Source organism: Carcharodon carcharias, chromosome 13, assembly GCF_017639515.1.
Source record: "Carcharodon carcharias isolate sCarCar2 chromosome 13, sCarCar2.pri, whole genome shotgun sequence".
In the NCBI taxonomy this organism is placed as follows: domain Eukaryota; kingdom Metazoa; phylum Chordata; class Chondrichthyes; order Lamniformes; family Lamnidae; genus Carcharodon; species Carcharodon carcharias.
Genome location: NC_054479.1, coordinates 50,326,406 through 50,347,374, shown reverse-complemented (window position 1 = coordinate 50,347,374; position 20,969 = coordinate 50,326,406). Strand labels below are relative to the sequence as shown.

The 20,969-nt window shown below is 44.7% G+C and overlaps 1 protein-coding gene and 1 long non-coding RNA gene across 4 annotated transcripts in view; one reads left to right on the top strand and one right to left on the bottom strand.

The window, feature by feature from the left end:
• acads (acyl-CoA dehydrogenase short chain) overlaps positions 1-20,969 on the top strand; it is a 177,312-nt gene that overhangs the window by 153,905 nt on the left and 2,438 nt on the right. For all 3 annotated transcript variants that reach the window (XM_041202813.1, XM_041202812.1, XM_041202814.1), the window contains one exon: positions 5,236-5,292. In XM_041202813.1, coding sequence (XP_041058747.1) covers positions 5,236-5,292 — 57 coding nt within the window. The remainder of the gene's footprint in view (positions 1-5,235; positions 5,293-20,969) is intronic.
• LOC121285890 lies at positions 554-20,855 on the bottom strand. Its single transcript, XR_005944831.1, has 3 exons — positions 20,738-20,855; positions 9,720-9,832; positions 554-588 (listed from the first exon to the last, which is right to left on the bottom strand). It is a non-coding gene; the product is annotated as an uncharacterized LOC121285890 (long non-coding RNA).

The following is a 20,969-nucleotide window of genomic DNA, read 5'->3' as shown; positions in this document are numbered from 1 at the left end:
GCAATACTCATTCTGTGGTTAGATTCAAGAAGCAACAACTATATTTTAGTCCCGTTTTCACATTTAATTCATGAAAATAGTCTTCAAGTCAACTTTGAATTTCAGGGATAACTTCAAGAAAACAAATCCCGAGATCCACAACGTTCATACAGCTGCATCCTCTGGATTAATTCACTAGACGGTCTTGGGCTTGGTTTAAGAGTTAGTTAAGTCAATTACCCTCCTTAGCCACCACTGAAAATGAGGCACAGGAGCAGGCAAGTGGTTGCTTTCTTGCTGCCTCGCTTTAAAAGCAGAGACAATTTAGTCTGCCTTAACAAAGCATTCCCAATTCACAACTCCAACCCAACAATTAGGGATGGGCCATAAATGCTGGCCTTGCCAGCCATTGGCATATCCCATGAATGAATAATGAGAAAAAAAGATTTAGAAGCGTTATATAAATGCAAGTTCTTTCTTTAAACATTTTATTTTCCCATGCAATTCGGAGTAAATCCCACAATAAACTTTTAAAATATTAATAAGAACATATGTCTTTTCAGTAGGCAGCATTGGTCCATTGTCTAATCGGAAATCCTGTTGGGTCCTCTGTAATTAGACAACAATGAAAAATCAAAAGCATTGAACACAACCATTTAAAATTCCTCATTTGAAGGCACTGCTATGTAGCTGTTTGAATGTTGAATTTGCATACTAAAGTGACTTAGTTTTGCTACATTAACACATTACAGAACTAGAATTAACACTGTAGAAAGGTTATACTTCTAATCAGTAAGGTCATTATATGGGTTTGTAACAAAACTAAGCAGTTGGTTATACCCATTGTCATGAATCATCCAGTATACCTCACTTGCATATGGCCCTTGAAAATGGATGGGAGCTATTCTAAAAACCTTGGTTTTTTTCAGTATTCAAAGACAGTTACGTAAATGCTCTGTTCTCTGTTCCATCCTGCCAATATCAAGATGATGGTGCCTTTTTCTGTGTAAATTCAAGTCTGTAGATTGCAGTAATTAGGGATAACTCTTACACCTCTGCAAAAGGTTGTGGAATCAGATTCAAAAAAGGATTTGGATGCATACCTGAAAAAGAAGAAAAATGCAAGGCTTATGGGAAAGAGCAAGGGAGTGAGACTAATTAGTTAGCTCTTTCTGCCTAACAACTGCTGGATTCTCTTGGTCTGCCACGAAACTAAAGGTGTTGTTTACACCATACATACCAGTTTGCAAGCAACATCTCCTGAGAGCAATACATGGCCAAGCGACCAAAATTTATATTGTGGCACCATGTCTGCACTGGATGCTGGAACAGTGAGCATGCATTTACAGAGGCCAAGTCCCCAGCCTGCCAGAGAAAATGTTATTGTACTGTTAGTAAAGAATCACTCCACTAGCTTTAAAAATCTAAAAATTGAGTTGGAAGTTATACTTCGGCCTGTGTAAGACTGCCTCCAGAAGTTGGCTTAACACCTCCAAACTATGGTTCAATTTGAATGATTACGAAGAGAAAGATTTGCATTTAAATAGCATTTTTCCCAATCTCAGGACATCTAAATCATTTTACATCCAACAGAAGTTCTTTTGAAGTGCAACAACCAACTTGCACATGGCAAGGCTCTACAAACAGCAATTTAATAATGACTAGGTAATCTGTTTTAGGTGTGTTTGGTTGAATGTTAAATATTGACATTGAGGAGAATACCCTGCTCTTCTTCAAAGTGTCATGGCTTCTTTTATACCATCTGAAATAATAAATGGGCCCCAGTTTAGCATCTCATTCTAAAGATGGCACTTCTGACAGTGCAGCTTTCCCTCAGTTCTGCACTGGACTGTTGGCCTAGATTTTGTGCTCAGGCCTATAGAGTGGGACTCAAACCTACATCCTTCTGACTCAGCAGCAAGAGTGCTGCCATCTGAGCCATCACTGACACTGACTACGGATAAATTACAATGATAACTATGGGATATAGCTAGCATGTAATAGTATAAGCCTTTACCTTTGTGATTGGAGGGATGGTGCAGGAAAATAGGCAGAGGTTTACTGAAGAGTCCATTTTTCCCTTGTTATTTCTAAATGATCTTTATAAAATATAATGCAAAATTTTCCTGGAATTAGAAAAATGAAAACATCAAGCCAGAAAGCATGCTGTTCCTTAAACGTTAGATCCTACGTCCCAAAATATTGCATTTGGGTTAGGAGGGCAACAACTTCTTATCCATAGCATCTCTTGGCAGCAGAGCAGTTCAGCTTCCCTGATTGGTATTTGGATTATATGTGATCAAGGAAAATAACTCACTCTTAGTAAGTCAATTCCTTTTAAAGCTGTGATTAGGATTCAAGGTCAAACTAAGCCTTATCTCTCCAGAATGAATTTAATTGGTGAAACATCGAAATTTGTAACTTTGAGAGGCTGGGAGGCTGATTGTCAGGTTCGTATTGTTTATCAGATCAGAAAACACCATTATTTGGATTTCATGCATTAGAATTGAGAGGTTTGTGCGAAATTTGCCAAACTGAACCAGTATTTCACTGCGCTGTCAGATGTAATTTTTGCCTGAGGGTGTATTCAGAGCATTTTCAGTAGTCACTGCAAGTGTACCTTGTCTATTCAAAGGCTTGATTGTCTTTAATGGAATATAAAGTACCTTGTTTCCCTGTGTGACTTGCGTTCATGGATAAAGAAATTGTAGGTAAATATAATCCCCAATTACAATAACCTTTTCAGCATGGATTAGAAAAATGCTGCCAAAATCCGGATGAGGATTAGCTGTAGATTAGATCCACGTCATTTTCATCATTAATTGTTGTGTTTTGGGATGGTATTACAAATGGAGAAAAATAAGTTATCCAATGTAATAGGTCTCTACAAATCCAACAAAAAAGACAATCTCTTGTAGAGAAAAAGAAAGAATTCGCATTTTCTGAAGAAGTTTTCAGGACCTCAGGATGTCCCACAGTGTTTCATAGCTAATTTAGTACTCTGGTATTGCAGTCACTGTTTTAATATAGGGAAAGGCCACAGCCGGTTTGGGCACAGCATGGTCCCATGAAAGGCAATGAAGTAAATGACCAGATAATCTGACATTGATTGATGGATAAATATTAGCCAAGACACCAGGAAAACTCCCGTTCTTTTTCTCTAATAATATCATGAGGCCCAAGAGGGCAGTTGGGGCCTCATTTTAACATCTCATCCAAGAGATGGCACCTCTCTGTGCATCTGTAAGCGAAATGTCAGCCTGGGAAGTGTGATTGCTGGAAATCAGAAATAAGAACTGGAACCATCATCCTAGAAAATGTCCCCAAAAAACTAACAACTGCCTTAATGTGGAAGTAAAGTTGTTATGCTGCTTTTGCAACTTATATGGTATATTTCCAGAGTACTCCTTCATTTGTAATGTAGAGAAAAAAGGCATACATGACAGTCTTAAAAGAAAACAAAAATTTTATTGGCAAAAGTTTGGTAGTCATTTCCAGGGAGGTGTTCTCCCCCTGAAATATTTTTAACTTTTAAATTAAAAATGAGATAATTTCTTCTCCTTTTCCCTATATTGTCATGAATTTACCTCCCGCTTCATTGGTATTTATTTACTCTTTCTCTTTTGTTGCCTTCCACTTTCCATCATCGCAGCCCCCAATCACTTCCTCCACACGCATTCTCTTGCCATGCATTTGGCCCCTTTCCTGTTCTGTTCTTTCCTGTATTCTTGCCATGCCTACTGCCTTCCCTAAGCTCATTCCATGTAATTTTCCCCATCTGTGATACTTTTTCTCCCTTCCCCTTCTTTTAGCTTTCATTTCCTGCCTCCCTCCCTGTCTCTTAGCTCTCACTTCCTGCCTCACCCCAACCCCACTCACTCTTACCTGAATCTGGTACTAATGGAAACTGGTCCTGCTTCTTTCGACACCATTCCTGTGCTTACTGCCCCTCTCTGCAGTCGACAAGATGATCCCATTCTCACAAAAAAATCCCACCAACAGAAATGGAAATCCAAGCCATTAGCAATGGAAATTTTAAAAAGATAAGAGGTAGAGTCTGTGTGTCCTATTAACCACCAAACTAAGTTGCAGAAGGCAGGGCAGAGGTTAGCCTGGTGTGTATTGCTGTGTCAGAGATGCTTGCATGCTGGCTGGGCTCTCCGTATGCTGACTTTCACCATGAAATGCTGATAGTTGGCATGTGTGAAATACATGTTAGTCAGCATCTAAAAAAGAAAGACAGATCAAAGCCTTCAGAGATTCCAACTGAAGAAAAATCTGCATGAAAAGTTATTTTTCTCTCTCTATAATGTAGAGTGCCTGTGCACACTGCTGAATTAGAATGAGAAACTGAAGCTTTGTAATGGTACATAGGTAGTAATAGGACTAGAGTGGTACAAAGTATGTGCTGTTAATCAGGGCTTGGAAACATTACAGTCGGCTGTGGTTTATTATGTGCCCCCGTGGTGACAATCTTGAAATGCTGCACATTATATTCCAGTTTAGGATTTAAATTTTTAATTTATTGAAGTGTGTTGATTTTCTGGTACATTGCCAGCATCAGTTCCAAGGGATATTGTAGTCTGTTTCACATTAATGAAACTTTGACATTTTTTTAAGTCTTGTGAGATTTTGTATTTTTTTTGTAATCTGCTTATAGCGCAGAACATTCCAAAGGTATGCCCGTTGCAGTACATCTTGCATTATGGGCAAAATAGACAGATTTGGCTGCAATTCATTTTACATCTATTTAATTGCAGCATTGTTGTTGATGGCAGCCCCGACTTGATGTAAAATAAATGAGGTGGTGCCACTACAAGAATCACTGGCAGCAAATGCAAAGAGCTGGCAACAGTATGACAAGCAGACTAAGCACCCTAGCCTATCTGTACAGGCCCATGGGGCAAACCCTGGCCAGAAATTGAAAATGATGATTAAAAGCTTTTGAATAAAAGCACATGAGCAGCCTTGGCAAATGTGTAGTTGGCTCTTTGTTACCATTGCTGTAAATCCACCACACAACAGGAATCGGGCAGATTCCTGAGCACCCGGCATAGTTCAGAACCCAGTTGATGTAATTCTGCCATGTAAAATAGGACAGGGATTCCTGAAAAGGCTTCAGAGTTCATTTCAGATTAGTATCATGCATCATACTCTTGGAATTTGTAAAAAACCATAGTCAATGCATATCATATGTATAGTACGAAAAGCTTTGTTCACTGTAATTGAATTTTGATTTTTTTTCCTGATTTACAGGAAGCTGCAATGGCCAAACTGGCAGCATCTGAGGCTGCAACAAGTATAGCTCATAAAGTAAGTGCTGTAGTTGTTCATTAGCGAACTTTGATTGAAACGTGCATTAGGCATTGCGTTGAAAGTGTTCCAGCATTAATGTGTTCATGGTGTGCGAATTTGCGACAGGAAATCCGCACACAATGAATCTGATCAGATTTCTGACACAGGTTCCTGATGATATTCCCTTTGCATTGATTTCCTGATTTTGGTCAGGAGCAGACCTGCAGTCAAGGTACTTAGCTAATGGGATGTGGGCTGCTATTGTACATCTCTGAATGACAGGCTATAGAGCAGCACTGACAACAGATTATCATCTGCCACTCTCTTGGCTGGGAAATAGATCGGACAACAGCCCTATTTATAAAAGCCCTATTGTACATTTATTTTTAAATTTGAAGATAATTTAGTATGTGTTGCTGCTCTTGTGGACCATAGTATTAGGTTCCATAACTATATTATTCAAGGGCAGGATATGGCAAGCCACTGGAAATGCTAGAATAGTTCACCAATTGTCCTGAGACTCCTCTATGAAACCTGTACATCTTAGATAAAAGCAAAATATTGTGTATGCTGGAAACCTGAAATATAAACGGAAACTGCTGGAAAAACTCAGCAGGTCTGGCAGCATCTGTGGAGAGAGAAACAGAGTTAACGTTTCGAGTCCTTATAACTCTTCTTCAGAACTAAAAAGACATATTGTTGCCCCTCACTTTCAAACATTATGAACACCTGCAATGTATGGGTCTCCATTTAGAACAGGCATCCAACAGATGTGTTGCAGCATAAGGTTTGTCAGTCACTGAGACTGAACAAGGGCAAAAAGGTTAGAATAGTTTTAAGCAAATATTTTAGTTAGGAAAAGAGTAAAATTATATTGTAAGAAAATAGAACAGATCAAATGATGGATAAACGCAACTAAATGTTAACTGTTTTGCATTTAACATTGTGCTTTTTTTAATGCTAACAGCTTACTTTAAATATTGCAGTAAGAAAATCATTTTTGACATTTGAGTAAATTTACCCAATGATTAGTGTTAGTATGAGAGTTGCAAACGAACAACTGAGAGGTCTGAACAGACATGAATTTTTCAGGACCTAATGGTTTAAGGGATAAAAAAATGATGATGGCCAGAATTTTACATTCGGCATGCAGTCATGCGCCCAACACGCCCGAGCGTAATATGACGCGCGATGTCATTGGGTGTGCGTCCCGACACTTGCGCGATATTTCGTTTGGCAGGCATATGCCAGAGTCGGCTGCGCGCCCGTCGATAATTAAAAGGCCTATTAAGGCCATTAACAAGTTAATTAAAATCAAATTTACTGTGCCTATCCAACCTTACAGTTGGCGGGTAGGCGAAAAGGCCAAGCGGCCTTTACATTTTTTAGGAAACCACATCCACGAGCGGGATGAGGTTTCTTAAAGCAAATAAACATTAACTGAAAACTTTACTTTTGAATTAAAAATATGTCCCAGCTCATGTGACAGAGTCACATGAGGGGACATTTTTTTTTACTTTTTACTGTCTTCACTGATTTTTTTAAACAACGCTTCAGCCCTCCTTAGGAAGATTGAAGTGCTCTTTCACGCGCATGTGCGAACTGCGCGCCCGGCTTGCTCTCCCTCCTCCCCCCGCCTGCACAGGTAGTGCTCATCGGTGCTGCTCACGATTCACACAAGGTGGGCCTTAATTGGCTCGCCTGCCTGAAATCGCAAAGCGGAACCGATCGCGGGTGGCTGTCGGCTTCCTGCCTGCTCCCGCTGAGCCCACCGAACGAGGGAAAAATTCTGGCCGATGTAACTGTGAATATTATTGTGCTTTCCTAGTCACTCTTTAGAAACAATGGGGATCTTTTAACCCAAAACAGGTGGGTGTGGGTTAAAAATTCTGATTTACAGAATGGGAGTGCAACCCGCTCCAACGTGCCCATGACCAGGTTTAACAGAGATGTGTTTGGATGCTGGTGAGAAACTTGGGGATTTAATAATAAGATGCGAGCAGGTACTCACAGGTGCAAATAAAGTCCTTAGGAGACAGTAATGAGGTACTTTTAACTTGGCTCCAAATTTAATTTGTGCAGCACAGATTTCCTGGGGCTCAGTAAACTGACCAGGGAAATGGAAGCAAGCTTGAGAAGCAGTTCAGATGGGTTTTTAAATTTGTCAGTGTCCCATCTGAATAAAAGCTCAATTATTACTACAGGTTTCTTCTTGCAAATGTTTAGCAGTGACTGCTGGAGCACATACAGTTTTTTCAACTTCAAGGGATTTCAGGTTGACAAGATCAAGGTGGAAGGTCTCTTGGATGTGTTTGACTGCACATCAGAATAGGAAGACCATCTCTACTCACAGCAGCGAGAACATGCTGTGGTTAGATTAACATGTGCACAAAGGAGGGAGGTGCATAGGAGAGGTGATGAGGTAGCAGGAGATACTATACACGTTTCAGGGTTTATGGACAGAGGCTCAGCTTCCTTGACCCCTCAGAAGAGCTGTGCTTCTGCAGGGTGAGGTTGTCACGTCAGGTGATATAGACACCTGTAGCTTCCTTAAAGAAGAGCTGCTCCTTGCTGAACCAGCCATTACAAGTGGCTGTGAAAATGCTCACTGCTGTTAACTTTTTTGCCTATGAATCCTTCCAGAGCACAACTCAAGTCATTTGCAGGATCTCCCAGTCAGCCGCATTGTAAATACATACGCCTGATTACGGATGCCTTATTTGCCAGGGCCAACAATTATGTAAATTTCCTGTGATGACAGAAGCTGGAATGAGTGGGCACAGCTTTGCCTCTCTGACTGGATTCCCCTAGGCACAGGCTGCCATTGCCTGCACGCCCATGACAAACTGAGCACCAGGAGTGTTTATACACCACAAGGGATATCCATGCATCAACGTGCAGCTGTTGTCCAAACACAAGAAGAGATTCATGAAGGTGTGTGTCAGATTCTCTGGGAGCTGTCATGATGTCTTTATGCTGCAATAGCCCAACATCCCAGACCTTTTCCTTTCAGAAAAGATTTAATGGCTGGCTTGTAGGAAGCAAGAGCCACTTCAAACTTGACTCATGACACCTGTGAGGAACCTAACCAATAATGTGCCAGAGTGTTACAATGAGAGCCATGTGACCACTAGGTGTTTCACTGAGCAAGCCACTGGAATGTTAAACATGTGCTTCAAGTGCCAAGATAGGTCTGGAAATGTGATTCTGTCCTCACCAGCCAGGGTGTCCAGAATGATAGTGGTGTTCTGCACCTTGTATAACATTGCACAACTGAAAGGATTGTAGGTGGAAGTAGACAAAAGGGCATATCACTCAACTTTGGATGCAGAAAACATAGAGGAGGAAGATGGAGCATCTGTTGTGAGACCAGCTGCTTACACTGCTGTCAGGGATGGCCTAATATCACAAAGGTTCACCTCGTATGAAACATAAGCAACCCTGAGATCTGCTTCCACCACAAGCACCGCCCTCCACGCTCATCCTTTGCACTAAATGGTCTTTCAACCACTCATACATCCATTTTATATCTGTCCAATGGACTCCTATTGACATTCATCATGAGACATGAAAGGGTGAGTTGACAGTCTCAATAATGCAATAAAGGCCAAGATGTGAAAGTGGTGCTAATTGATCATTTTTATGTGCCATTATAAAAAAACAACAAAATGTAATAACATAACATTTTGTGAAACACCCATGTGCATACCTAAGGTGAATTACAATTTCTTTAATTTATGCCTCTTACTCCTTCTCTGTGTTATTCTGTGTGATTTCAGCAGAGGTAGAGGCAGGCTGCTCAGATCCATGCACTAATTGCTGAGATGTTTTTAGTCTACACTCTGATGTTAGGAGCACTGAGGGCCCTGCCAAAGACTGCTGCACCTCCATCTGTCCAGGAGCAGGACTCAGCCATCGGGAGATGAGGCAGCATGCTGGTACTGGCTGATGGGGAAAGAATGGGTCAGAAGTGGAGTTCTCATTTCTGTGCCCCCTTTCACCATTATCCCTCACCAGGGCCATTCCTACCACTCTGCTGCAGACCATGGACAGGGTATCAGTCACGCTGTTTAGGGCAGCAGACATCTCCGGTACAGCAATGGTTATGGCCAATGTGGATCCAACTGAGAGCCATGCTTGAAGCTCCATGGCAGACATTACCATAAGGCCTTGTGTCACAAATCTGCTAGTGGTTAAGATGGATCCCTCTATCCTCTCACTGGCACACCTATCAGTACCTTGCTAAGTTACTGATGCACCTCCAGCTTCTCCTCTATGAAAGGCCCTGAGGCTCAGCATCTGTATCCAGCTGAACAGATTGGAGAGGATTGTGTCCCCTCAACACAGACTCTCTACAACAGTGTCTACCACCAGTGCCTGCTTGTGTCACATGTGAGTTATGAATCACCAGATGAAAACCTAACTAATAGTTGAAGTGTACCCACCATATTGCGAATATCTGCAGGGCTGTACATCCTATGATGGTGAACCCTCAGAAGGAATGAAGTCCTCTGAGGAATCATTGATGTCCTGCGACACTTCATGTAAGTGTGATGGTCTGGAGGACAAAAGAAAGCGATATGATTTAGTCACAGCGATATTGACAATCTTAATAAACAACATACTTGATCTTTTCATCAGTCATCGATGAAATCAGCAAATGTGTGTCCCAGATATTGGTAATTCTGTCACCAGCTATAAGGTGTGTCTCTGTCTCTGACTGAGAGGGATTCACATGTGTCACTTATCTCCAGGTCATCCTCCTCTGAATTAGTAAGCTGGACTACTTGCACTGGGCCACTTCCAGTCCCGTCCGTCTCCCGTATGCTTAGTGTTCTCTCCTACAAGGAGTGAGAGAACTCCGTGTTCACAGGTCTTGTGAATGAGTGAAAGTGAGGTATTCACCCAAAGGATTCAGTGCATTTGATTACTGTGAGACATGCATCATATTGCATAAAGGTTGGAGTGATTGTCGAGTGTGGATGGATAAATGAGGAGGTTAGAAAGTGAAGGCTGCATGCTGCTGAAATTTCAGAGAGTGGGATGAGTGATGTGATGGAGAACTATTAGCAAGACAGAGTGAAAGAGAATGGGGTGCTTAAAGCATGGAACATAGGTGAATCGGCAAGGTGCTCCCTTTTCCTGACCTGGTTAGGTCATTAAACTGCTCCCTACATTGTATCCAAGACCTGAGTACAATGCTCCTGCTACTCAGCCCCTGAGCTACCTCTAACCACACCTTCTTGGTGAAAGTAGCAAGTTTTTTCCTCCCATTGTTGGGGAAAACTCTTCCTCCTCCTGACTCTACCTAATAGTAATACTAGTGAACTATCATTGTCTCTGGGTACTTTACTCGCTCTCTGTCAACCATCCATCCTGAACACCTCCAATTTCCACCTGTGGACTGACCCTTTAAATAGAACTAAGATCATATTGCACAGATCCAAATCTTCCTGTTGCACACCCTGGAGACTTGAAACCTGGAAATCTAAATTAATTGGTACAATTGAGCTGAGGTTGCAGATTCTGATTGACTTAGTTGACTTTCAGATTTTCCCTACACATTTCTACCCCCACCCCACTCAGGAGCCATCTTTGTATTAACCTTGGGGCCAATACTATTGAATAGAAGTATGAAAAATGTGCTTTTTACCAAGACATGAGACAGTCCATTTTTTGAAGCACAGAAAAGCAAACTAGAAGTATCATGTTGAGTCCATGGATGCACCAGGCTAGCTGGAGTCACCTAATGTAAGGGGATAGAATCTGTTAGTGCCTGTAATTTATTTAAACTATCTCTGGCTCTGGAACAAATTATGTGTTTGAAGCAAAGTTATTTATATCAGAGTAATAAAAAAATCTGGATTTTGAATTGTATAAAAGTGACAGCAGGAGCATTCATTGTGAGGAAAATTCTGGCTGCTCACCTTAATAAAATCTGAAAGATGAAAAGGAAACCTTTAGAAAGATTTAACAATTGAAATGAAATGCAATTGCCAGAACAGCCAATTTATTATGCATGAAAGATGAGCTCTCTATCTAGATAGATACTTGGAATGAATGTATCCCTGCTTTCTGATATCTCGTATCGAAATTTCTTTTGTAAAAGCTAATTCTCATCATTTAATTGCAATAATTCAGATGCATTCAGTTGGATGGCTTATTCTGTTCTTGTACCAGTTATATAGATAGCTGAGAAATTGCACCTTTTAATATGAGTAAATGTAAGATAATACCTATATATAATATAGATAATAGATATAAGATAATACTATTATAGGAATAGGTAACAGTAAAAATGTGAAAATGCTGCATGTACTCAGTAGATCAGGCAACATCTGCAGGGAGAGTTAACACTTCATCATGACCTTTCATCAGATTTCCAGCATCTGCACCATTCTGCTTTTGTAACAGTGGAGATATTTTTGACATGAGAATTATTTTGTGACAGGCCAGTGAAATTTGGACCTGTTAGGTCGAATAGCCTGAGACTGGGGTGACTAAGGCCTCATTCAGGTGTGTGGAACTGGAGGAGTTTAGACATATTTGCAGTTTCTTGCTTTCCCCTGAGAACCTAGAAATGATGCTGCAGTTAAGGTCTTGGGATTGCTGTGCTAAGACTCTGGACAGCATCTGCGAAATGTAGTGGAGATGTGAAAGGTATGGACTTTCAGTACCAGCTCACAGCAAGTGTTATAACAGATGAGTCAGTCTCTCTGGGGATACACTGCATGTGCATATTCTGGGTGTATTTTTTTAATTCATTCATGGGACATGGGCATCGCTAGCTAGGCCAGCATTTATTGCCCATCCCTAAATGCCCTTAGGAGGGTGGAGGTGAACTGCCTTCTTGAACTGCTGCAGTTCATGTGGTGTAGGTACACCTACAATGCTGTTAGGGAGGGAGTTCCAGGATTTTGACCCAGCCACAGTGAAAGAACAGCAATATATTTCCAAGTCAGGATGGTAGTTGGCTTGGAGGGGGAATTGCAGGTGGTGGTGTTTCCATGTGTCTGCTGCCCTTATCCTTCTAGATGGTAGTGGCTGTGGGTTTGGAAGGTGCTGTCTAAGGAGCCTTGGCGAGTTCCTGCAGTGCATCCTGTAATGGTACACACTGCTGCCACCGTGCATCAGTGGTGGAGGGAGTGAACAATTGTAGATGGGATGCCAATCAAGTGGGCTGCTTTGTCCTGAATGGTGTCAGGCTTCCTGAGCGTTGTTGGAGCTGCACCCATCCAGGGAAGTGGAGAGCATTCCATCACACTCCTGACTTGTGCCATGCAGATGGTGGACAGGCTTTGGGGAGTCAGGAGGTGCGTTACTTGCCACAGGATTTCTAGCCTCTAACCTGCTCTTGTAGCCACAGTATTTACATGGCTAGTCCCGTTCAGTTTCTGGTCAATGGAAATCCCCCAGGATGTTGATAGTGGGGGATTCTGCATTAGTAATGCCATTGAATGCCAAGGGGCGATGGTTAGGTTCTTCTCTTGTTGGAGATGGTTATTGCCTGCCACTTGTGTGACGTGAATGATACTTGTTACTTGTCAGCCCAAGCCTGGATATTGTTCAGGTCTTGCTGCATTTGGACATGACTCCTCAGATACTGAAGCAGTCGGTGAATGTACAATCATCAGCAAACATTCCCACTTCTGACTTTATGACGGAAGGAAGGAAGGTCATTGATGAAGCAGCTGAAGATGGTTGGGCCTAGGACACTACCTAAGGAACTCCTGCAGTAATGTCCTGGAACTGAGATGATTGATCTCCAACAACCACAACCATCTTTCTTTGTGCTAGGTATGACTCCAACCAGTGGAGAGTTTCCCCCCGATTCCCATTGACTCCAGTTTTGCTACAGCTTCTTGATGCCACACTCGGTCAAATGCAGTCTTGATGTCAAGGACAGTCACTCTCACCTCACCTTCCCCAGCTTCCCATGTAGCTGTCCCAGATGGTAGTACAGGAGGCCACACACAGCCCTATAGGACTGACAGTCCCTGGCTGCACAAGATATTGTGCCATTAATAAGTCACAAAAAAATGCATTCTCTCTCCCAACCTGCAGTGGCAAAGTGCAGCCCTCTCCATGATCAACATGTGGAACTAGTAATGCAAAGACTCCTGCTGGAGCTCTGAAAGCACCATGTAGCCTGGGGTCCTTTCTTGCTAACCTAATCAATCCAAACCTCCCTTCACCCTTCCCTGCCTCCCACTAACAACAAACTGGCCCACATGGCAAGTAGAATAGGTCACCTTGGAAGCTATCAAGCATTTACATCTAGTTGATTGGGCTGTTAAAGAGCTTTGATTGAAAGCAAACACTCATTGCTATGAGACCCCCTATGGAGGCAGGACCCTTGTAATTTCTCTGATGCAGCTGAACCTGAAGGATGTCACTAAATTGCATAGGAACATAGGACTTGGGAGCAGGAGTAGGCCATTCGGCCCTTCAAGTCCGCTCCACCATTCAATAAGATCTGACTGATCTGATTGTGGTCTTAACTCCACTTTCCTGTCTGCCCACCCCCCCCCCCCCCCCCCCCCCCCCCCTCCCATAACCCTTGACTCCTGTGTCTGTCAAAAATCTATTTCACTCAGCCTTGAATAAATTCAATGACCCAGCCTCCACTGTTTTCTGGGGAAGAGAATTCCACAGACGAACGACCCTCTGACAGAAAAAAGTTTCTCCTCATTTCTTTCCATCTTAAAAGGGAGACCTCTTATTTTTAAACTGTGTCCCCTAGTTCTAGTCTCTCCCACAAGAGGAAACACCTTCCCGGTATCCACCCTATCAAGTCCCCTTGGGATATTATATTTTCGATAAGATCACCTCACATTCTTCTAAACTCCAATGGGTATAGGCCCAACCTGTTTGACCTCTCTTCATAATATAAGCCCTTCATCTCAGGAATGAGTTGAGTGAACCTTCTCTGAACTGCTATTTATGTGCTTTTTCAAACAAGGAGACCAAACCTGTACACAGTTCTCCAGATGTGGTCTCACCAATGCCCTGAACAATTACAATAAAACATTATCTACTTTAATATCTCATTCCCCTTGCAATAAATGACAACATTCCATTTGCCTTCCTAGTCGCCCGTTGGCAGCGGGCGTGATAGTTAGCGGATGCAGACAATATGGCGCGATCTGGTTAACGATGGCAGGAAGGCAGGTTGCGATCATTCACTCAGCCTGCCGACTGCGGGCCACCTTTCCCGCTAACGGTCAGCGGGAAGCTCATTGTAATACATCAGCATCTCATTAAAAGGCTCTTGGACACACGCCAGATTGTCCGTCCAAGTCGTCGGGAAAGCACATCAACTGGCTTCACAACAGCACACAGGCAACATGCACTTGGTGGCCTTCACTTTGGGGGAACTGAGGTGAGTGAACATCCACATTTTCCACAGCTTGCCAGGGTCGCCTGTTGCTTTTCAGGCTTCAGAGGCGCCAGGGGGCCTGCGTGAAGCGCCGCCCTGCCTCAGAGGTGACTGTTTTTGGGGTTGGGGTGTGGTGTCCCAGGCAACTGCTGCCTGGCCCCGGAGATGACCGTACTCGGGGTGGGGGGTGTCCAGGGGCAACTGCTGCCCTGATGTTGGATCCCGCGCACAAGCAATCAAGGTGGGGGGCTGGGTAGGCGAGGGAAGTGGCCATGCAGTCGAATTACCTGTATAAACTAACCAATGCTCTGCAACTGAGACAGTTCAGGCGCAGCCACAGTGATATGATCGGACTTCTACCCTGCCTATCCACGCAAGCAATGCAAAGGCACCAGTGTGCCACCAAGCCCTCCAGACCTCATCCCTCATCACCCCAGCACAGACTTGTGATCACTTTACTAGACCGCACAGCAGTTGGACTGCACAAGTTGTACTATCTCCTTGCCAACGCTGGCCATGTAGCAGCACTGATGGAGGCATTCACAGCCCCTTGCAATCTCAGCATCCCAGTTTGGACCAGTGTCCCCCATGTGACAGGTTGACAGGGCAGCCAAACAGCACACTCATCTCTGGCTATCCGAAGGGTGGCCAGCACTTTCCAGGAAGCGTTAAGGGGAGTCACTCAGGGCCAGGAAAGGATGCTAAGTACACCCATGCTAACTACGTTTCTCTCTCTCTCTCTCTCTCTCTCTTTCATGCTGCAGGAAGACCATGTCAGGATCATGGATCCTGGTGATCTAGCTGTATGCCTGAAGACCTACAGAGACTATAGAAGACGGAGGAGAGAGTGACTGAGGCACCTAGCCATGCAAAGACAGGAGCAGCAACCTCAGGAAGAAGGGGCTGCTGGGGCTCCCGCACACACTGCTCAGGAGTGACAGCAAGCCATGGCTGGTCAGCGATCAGCAACATCCAGGGTCTATAGACTCCGCCTGTCAATCCTGCAGATGACCAGGAACCAGTGTTGCCGAAGACTGCGCATGTCTAGGACCTAGTGGCTCACATCTGCCACTTACTGCAATACTTGGCGCCAAGGGGACATGGAGGTCATCCACTGCCAGTGGTTGTGAAAGTGACTGCAGTGCTCAATTTCTATGCCAGTGGTTCCTTTCAGGGCTCCACAGGTGACCTCTGTGGGATCTCACAGTTCGCCACTCACAAATACATCCATGAGGTTATTGATGCCATCTTCTCCATGGCACACACCTTTGTGCATTTCACCCGGGACCGGGACAGCCAGGATGCAAGGGCCATTGGATTCGCCCTGATCTCGGGATTCCCACAGGTGCAGAGTGCGATTGACTGCACCCATGTGGTGCTCAGGTCTCCATCGCTACACATGGTGGACTACATCAACCACAAGGGCTTCCATTCATTGCATGTGCAGCTGGTATGCAACCACCAGAAACACATCCTGCAGGTGTGCGCACAGTTTCCATGGAGTGTGCACGATCCTTAGTCGCTCGCAGATCCCTACAGTCTTCCAGGGTCCACAGAAGAGGCTGTAGAGCTGGCTCCTCAGGGTCAAGGGGCCGTGGCTGATGACACCCTTGCGGTGGCCTCAGACTGCAGCAGAGTAACACTATAATGAAGCTTATGCTGCAGCTCACAACTTGGTGGAGCAAACCATCGAGATGCTGAAGATGTGGTTCCACTGCCGTTTTGGCAGTGCCCTGGAATATAGTCCACAGAGGGTGTCATGCATCGTCATCGTCTGCTGCGCCCTTTACAACCTGGTGCTGCAACGGGGAGAGGAGCTGGCTGAGGAGGAGCTGGAGGTCTCCTCGGATGAGGAGGGTGGCAATGGGAATGAGGGTGAGGGAGTCCTCGGTGGTGGCAATGTCGGAGATGAGGCTATCACACTGGCTAGACGGGGAAGAAGCTGCCAGATTTGTGGAGGATGATGACGACATGCAGTGAGGTATCCCATAGATCCTCACGTCGCAGTTGTGAATGTTTGATTCCAGTCTGGCTTATGGCAATGCCAAAAGCCTCTGTGAGAATGCTCCTGTCATAGAGACGCAGTGGAGGACCTAATAGTCGCTCGATCACAGGAGCATGATGACAACATGCAGTGAAGACACTCCATGAATCTTCACATAGCCTCTGTGAATGTCTGACTCCTGTCTGGCCGAGGACAGCTTGCTTGCGCTCCATGATCAGGGCCAACTCAGAGAGATGCTGCCATGAAACTTTAGATGCATCCGATGCTGTGTGCACCTTAGCCACCTGAGCCCTTCAGTAGCTGGTGCACAGCATCATTGGTCACAGACGATGGTGCGATGGGGGCCAGCCCCACCTTAAATGTCCCGAGAGTGTACAGAGAATGTGAGAACTATGTGACACCTGCTTACTACATCTGGCAGCAATGACCAGCACTACCGAGGTGCAGGCATCAGTGATGCTTCCAGAGAGTGTGAGGCTGGACCATCACTGTGATCTGAAGGCTGCATGTAACACAGGGAAGAGGCCCTGGACTGAGACACCTGCCTTTTATCTTGTGCAGAAAGGTTTCACATCCGAATCACAAGAACACTGCTCATCAGAACAAGGAGCCACAGGCAGGGAGACATTCTTGGGAGTTTATTGAAAATAATGAACAGTATGTACAGGTGACCAACACCCATGCCCAGTCTGTGCAACTACTTTTCCTTAACTGTCCTAACCCTGCCGCTACATCTTGGTGCTCCCTGGACATCCACAGCAGCGTTGGAGGCAGCCTGCTGACTGCGTCACCCTGTCTGTGATGACTTGGGTGGGCGTCTTCTGGAGGGCCAGACTTGGGGGGCCCCGGCCTGCTTTCAGGGTCCTGCTCTGTGGCAGTGGCACCCTCCTCGGCCTGTGAAGCTGAAGCTGCAGAGGTCGCAGGAAGAGTCGATTCAGATGGGTCAGACAGTCCCTGAATCATCTGGGTGGATGGCCCTGGGGTGTGCACATGCCCCATGGGTGCCCAAGGGCCATGGCTGACTCCATGAGCGGAAGGGGTAGCTGAATGAGATCGAGCTGCCCAGCAACCCTCTAGCTTACACACTGTTGGAAACCTCAAGTGCAGCAGTGCAGGAGCGATGTCCTGGACCAAGGTCTCCATGGCGGCCGCCATCCTGCCAGTGTTGACCTTGGTGAGTTGTAATGCATGCACTTTCACCTCAGCCTGAAGACAGATGAACTCCTCAACCGTGTCTTGCAATCTGAGGAGTACAGCGAACATCCCTTCCAGATGTTCCCGAGCTTGTCTTTGCAGCTCCAGCAACTGTGACATGACCGAACCCAGAGGCTCGTCATCTGACTCGGACTCAACAGGTTCCTGGCCTTCAGCAGTGCTCCGAATGACAGGGATCTGGGAAGTCCCTGCTTCCGCTTGCTGTGGATGCATGGTGCTTACCAGTATGATCCCGTGTCTATCCTAGAGCTAAATCCCACCAAGGTGTGTCTCTCTGCGCTGGCGGAGGGTGTAGGTGAGCGTTGTGACGGAATTTCGAGGAGGGTGCCTTCAGATTCCCCTTCATTGGTTTCTTTGGGGCTTGATTGGAGGCCCTGGACTCTGTCGGCTGTTTGGAAGATGTATCTGTGAAAGCAAGGGGAGATAATTAGTGCATGGCAGTGGCCTGTGAATCAGGACACATCACTCATGCATGGTTGTCTGATGGATGTTGTACTGCTGGATCCTCACTTGGTAGAGCTATGCCAACCTCACCATCAGCACAGGACTGGTCCAGGTCCTCGCTAGCCAGCTGGATGGCTCTGTTTTCAAAGTCTGAGAAGACCTTGATTTCGGGCTTTCCGCCACCGATTTGAGACCTCTCTCTTGTTGTATGCCAGCCTGTCCTGCATGAATAGAAATGGCGATAGTGTAAGCAGGATGCCTGCTGGGCCAGATGACAGATGTGCCTGGCCTGTGCGGGTAGTGAGTGATCCCTTGTTCGGGCTGAGAACAATGTCAGTGAGCGTGAGAGAGTGAATGGTGATGTCCCTTGAACTGGCAGCGAGTGAGGGCCCTGCACATGTGTGCTGGGTTTGTGAGTATGTAAGTTGAGAGTGATGAAAAGAGTGACTTACCCTGGTGGAAAGGAGGAGATCATTCGTCCTCTTGTGGCCTGGGTGGCTGTCTTCTTCTGAAGGGCGTTGACGCTGACCACTGCTGCCACCGCTTCCCAAGCCGGATTGGTCACATTGCTGTCCATCCTGCGGCCAGAGCCGGTGTTCAGCACATCCCGGCGGACCTCCACAGCATCCAGCAGTCGCACGAGGGACCTGTCATTAAACCAGGGGCTGCAGTATTTTTTCCTTTGCTGGCCATGTCTCCTGGGCAGCAGTGGTGAGCTGGTAGCGATGAGTGGTGTGCTGGCCACTGCCTTTTAAACATGGCGGTCAGTGTGATGCAATGGTGGGGTAATGGCGGAGGGCGAACGAGAGCCCGCCCGCTATGGAAATGCCATGTTTCCTGGGAATGCATAAATAACGAAGCAGGTTTGGGACAATACGACATGAAAACTGCCATCATGGCCAGCGAGTAGAACATCATTTTACCTGCCCACTACTGCACTGAGTGCAAATCTGGGAAAAATCCGCCCTCTGTATATGCATCCGTATCCCTTTCTGTGTCCCTTTGTACACCGAGTTCTGCAATCTCTCTCCATTTAAACAGTGTACTGCTTTTCTGTTCTTCCTGCCAAAGTTATACTTCCATGCTATAGTCGATCTGCCAGTTATTTGCCCATTCACTTAACCTATCTGCATCCCTTTGTAGATTCTTTACCTTCTCTTGACAACATACTTTCCTACCTATCTTGGTGTTATTGGCAAAGTTAGCTACCATACATTCGGTTCCCTCATTCAAGTCATTGATTATAGATTGTAAATAATTGAGGCTGCAGCATTGACCCCTGTAGCACTCCACTAGTTACACCTTACCAACTAAAGAATGAGCTACTCTCTGCTTCCTGTTAACTAAATAATCTTTTATTCATCCTAATATGTTACCCCCTAGACCATGAGCTCTTATTTTGTGTAGCAACCTGTGATGTGGCATCTTATCAAATGCCTTTTGGAAATCCAAGCAAACCACATCTTTATTCCCCTTTATCCACGTTACTTGTTACTTCCTCAAAGAAAGTTAATAAGTTAGTTAAACACGATTGCCCTTTCACAAAACCATATCGACTCTGGCTGATTCCATTATGATTTTCTAAGCATCTTGCTATAACCTCCACAAGAATGGATTCAAGCAATTTCCCAATGGCAGACATTAGGCTCACTGGCCTATAGTTTCTTTCTTTCTGTCTTCTAAGGAACTTTGGAAGATTATAACCAATACCTCTACTATCTCTGCAGCCACTTCTTTCAAGACCCTAGGATTCAGATCACCTGGTCCTGGGGACTTATCAACCTTTAGGTCAGCATATTTTCCCAGGCAATGGTGATTGCTTTAAGTTCCTCCCTGCCTTACAGCTCATGATTTTCAAGTATATTTGGGAAGTTTCAAAAGTCTTTTACAGTGAAGACACACACAAAATACCTGTTCAACACTTCTGCCATTTCCTTGTTTTCCATTATTAATTCCCCAGATGCATTCTCTAGAAGACCAACACTGATTTTTGTTACTCTTATTTTTAAATACTTGTAGAAACTCTTACTATCTGTTTTTATATTTCTAGCTAGCTTTCTCCCATACTTAATTTCTCCCTCCTTATTACTTTTTTTTACTCTTTCTTCTTAAAATCTGTCCAATCTTCTGATCTACCAATAACCTTGGCAGAATTGTACACTGTTTCTTTCAATTTGATTTTATCCTTAACTTCCTTTTATAGCCACGGATGACACATCCTTCTCAAAGGGCCTTTCTTTCTCACTGGGATAAATCTTTGCTGAGAGTTATTAAATATCTCTTTAAATGTCTGCCACTGCACCTCTACAATTCTACCACTTAATCTAGTTTACCAGTTCAGTCTAGCCAACTCTGCCTTCATATCCTTATGATTACCTATATTTAAATTAAAACACTAGTTTTTGACCCAGACTTATCACCTTCAATCTGAACGTGAAATTCTATCACGCTATCATGTTATGGCCGCTGTCGCTAGAGGCTCCTGTACATTGAGATTGTTCATTTTTCCTGTCCCATTGCACATTTCCAGGGGGAGAATTTTCTCCTCATTAGGGTGGCTGAGCAGGAGTGGGCGCGCAGCTGATCACCGCCCGCAATCGGCTGCACGCCAATTAAGACCAGCCCACCGTGATGCGCACCCGGAAGCACTGA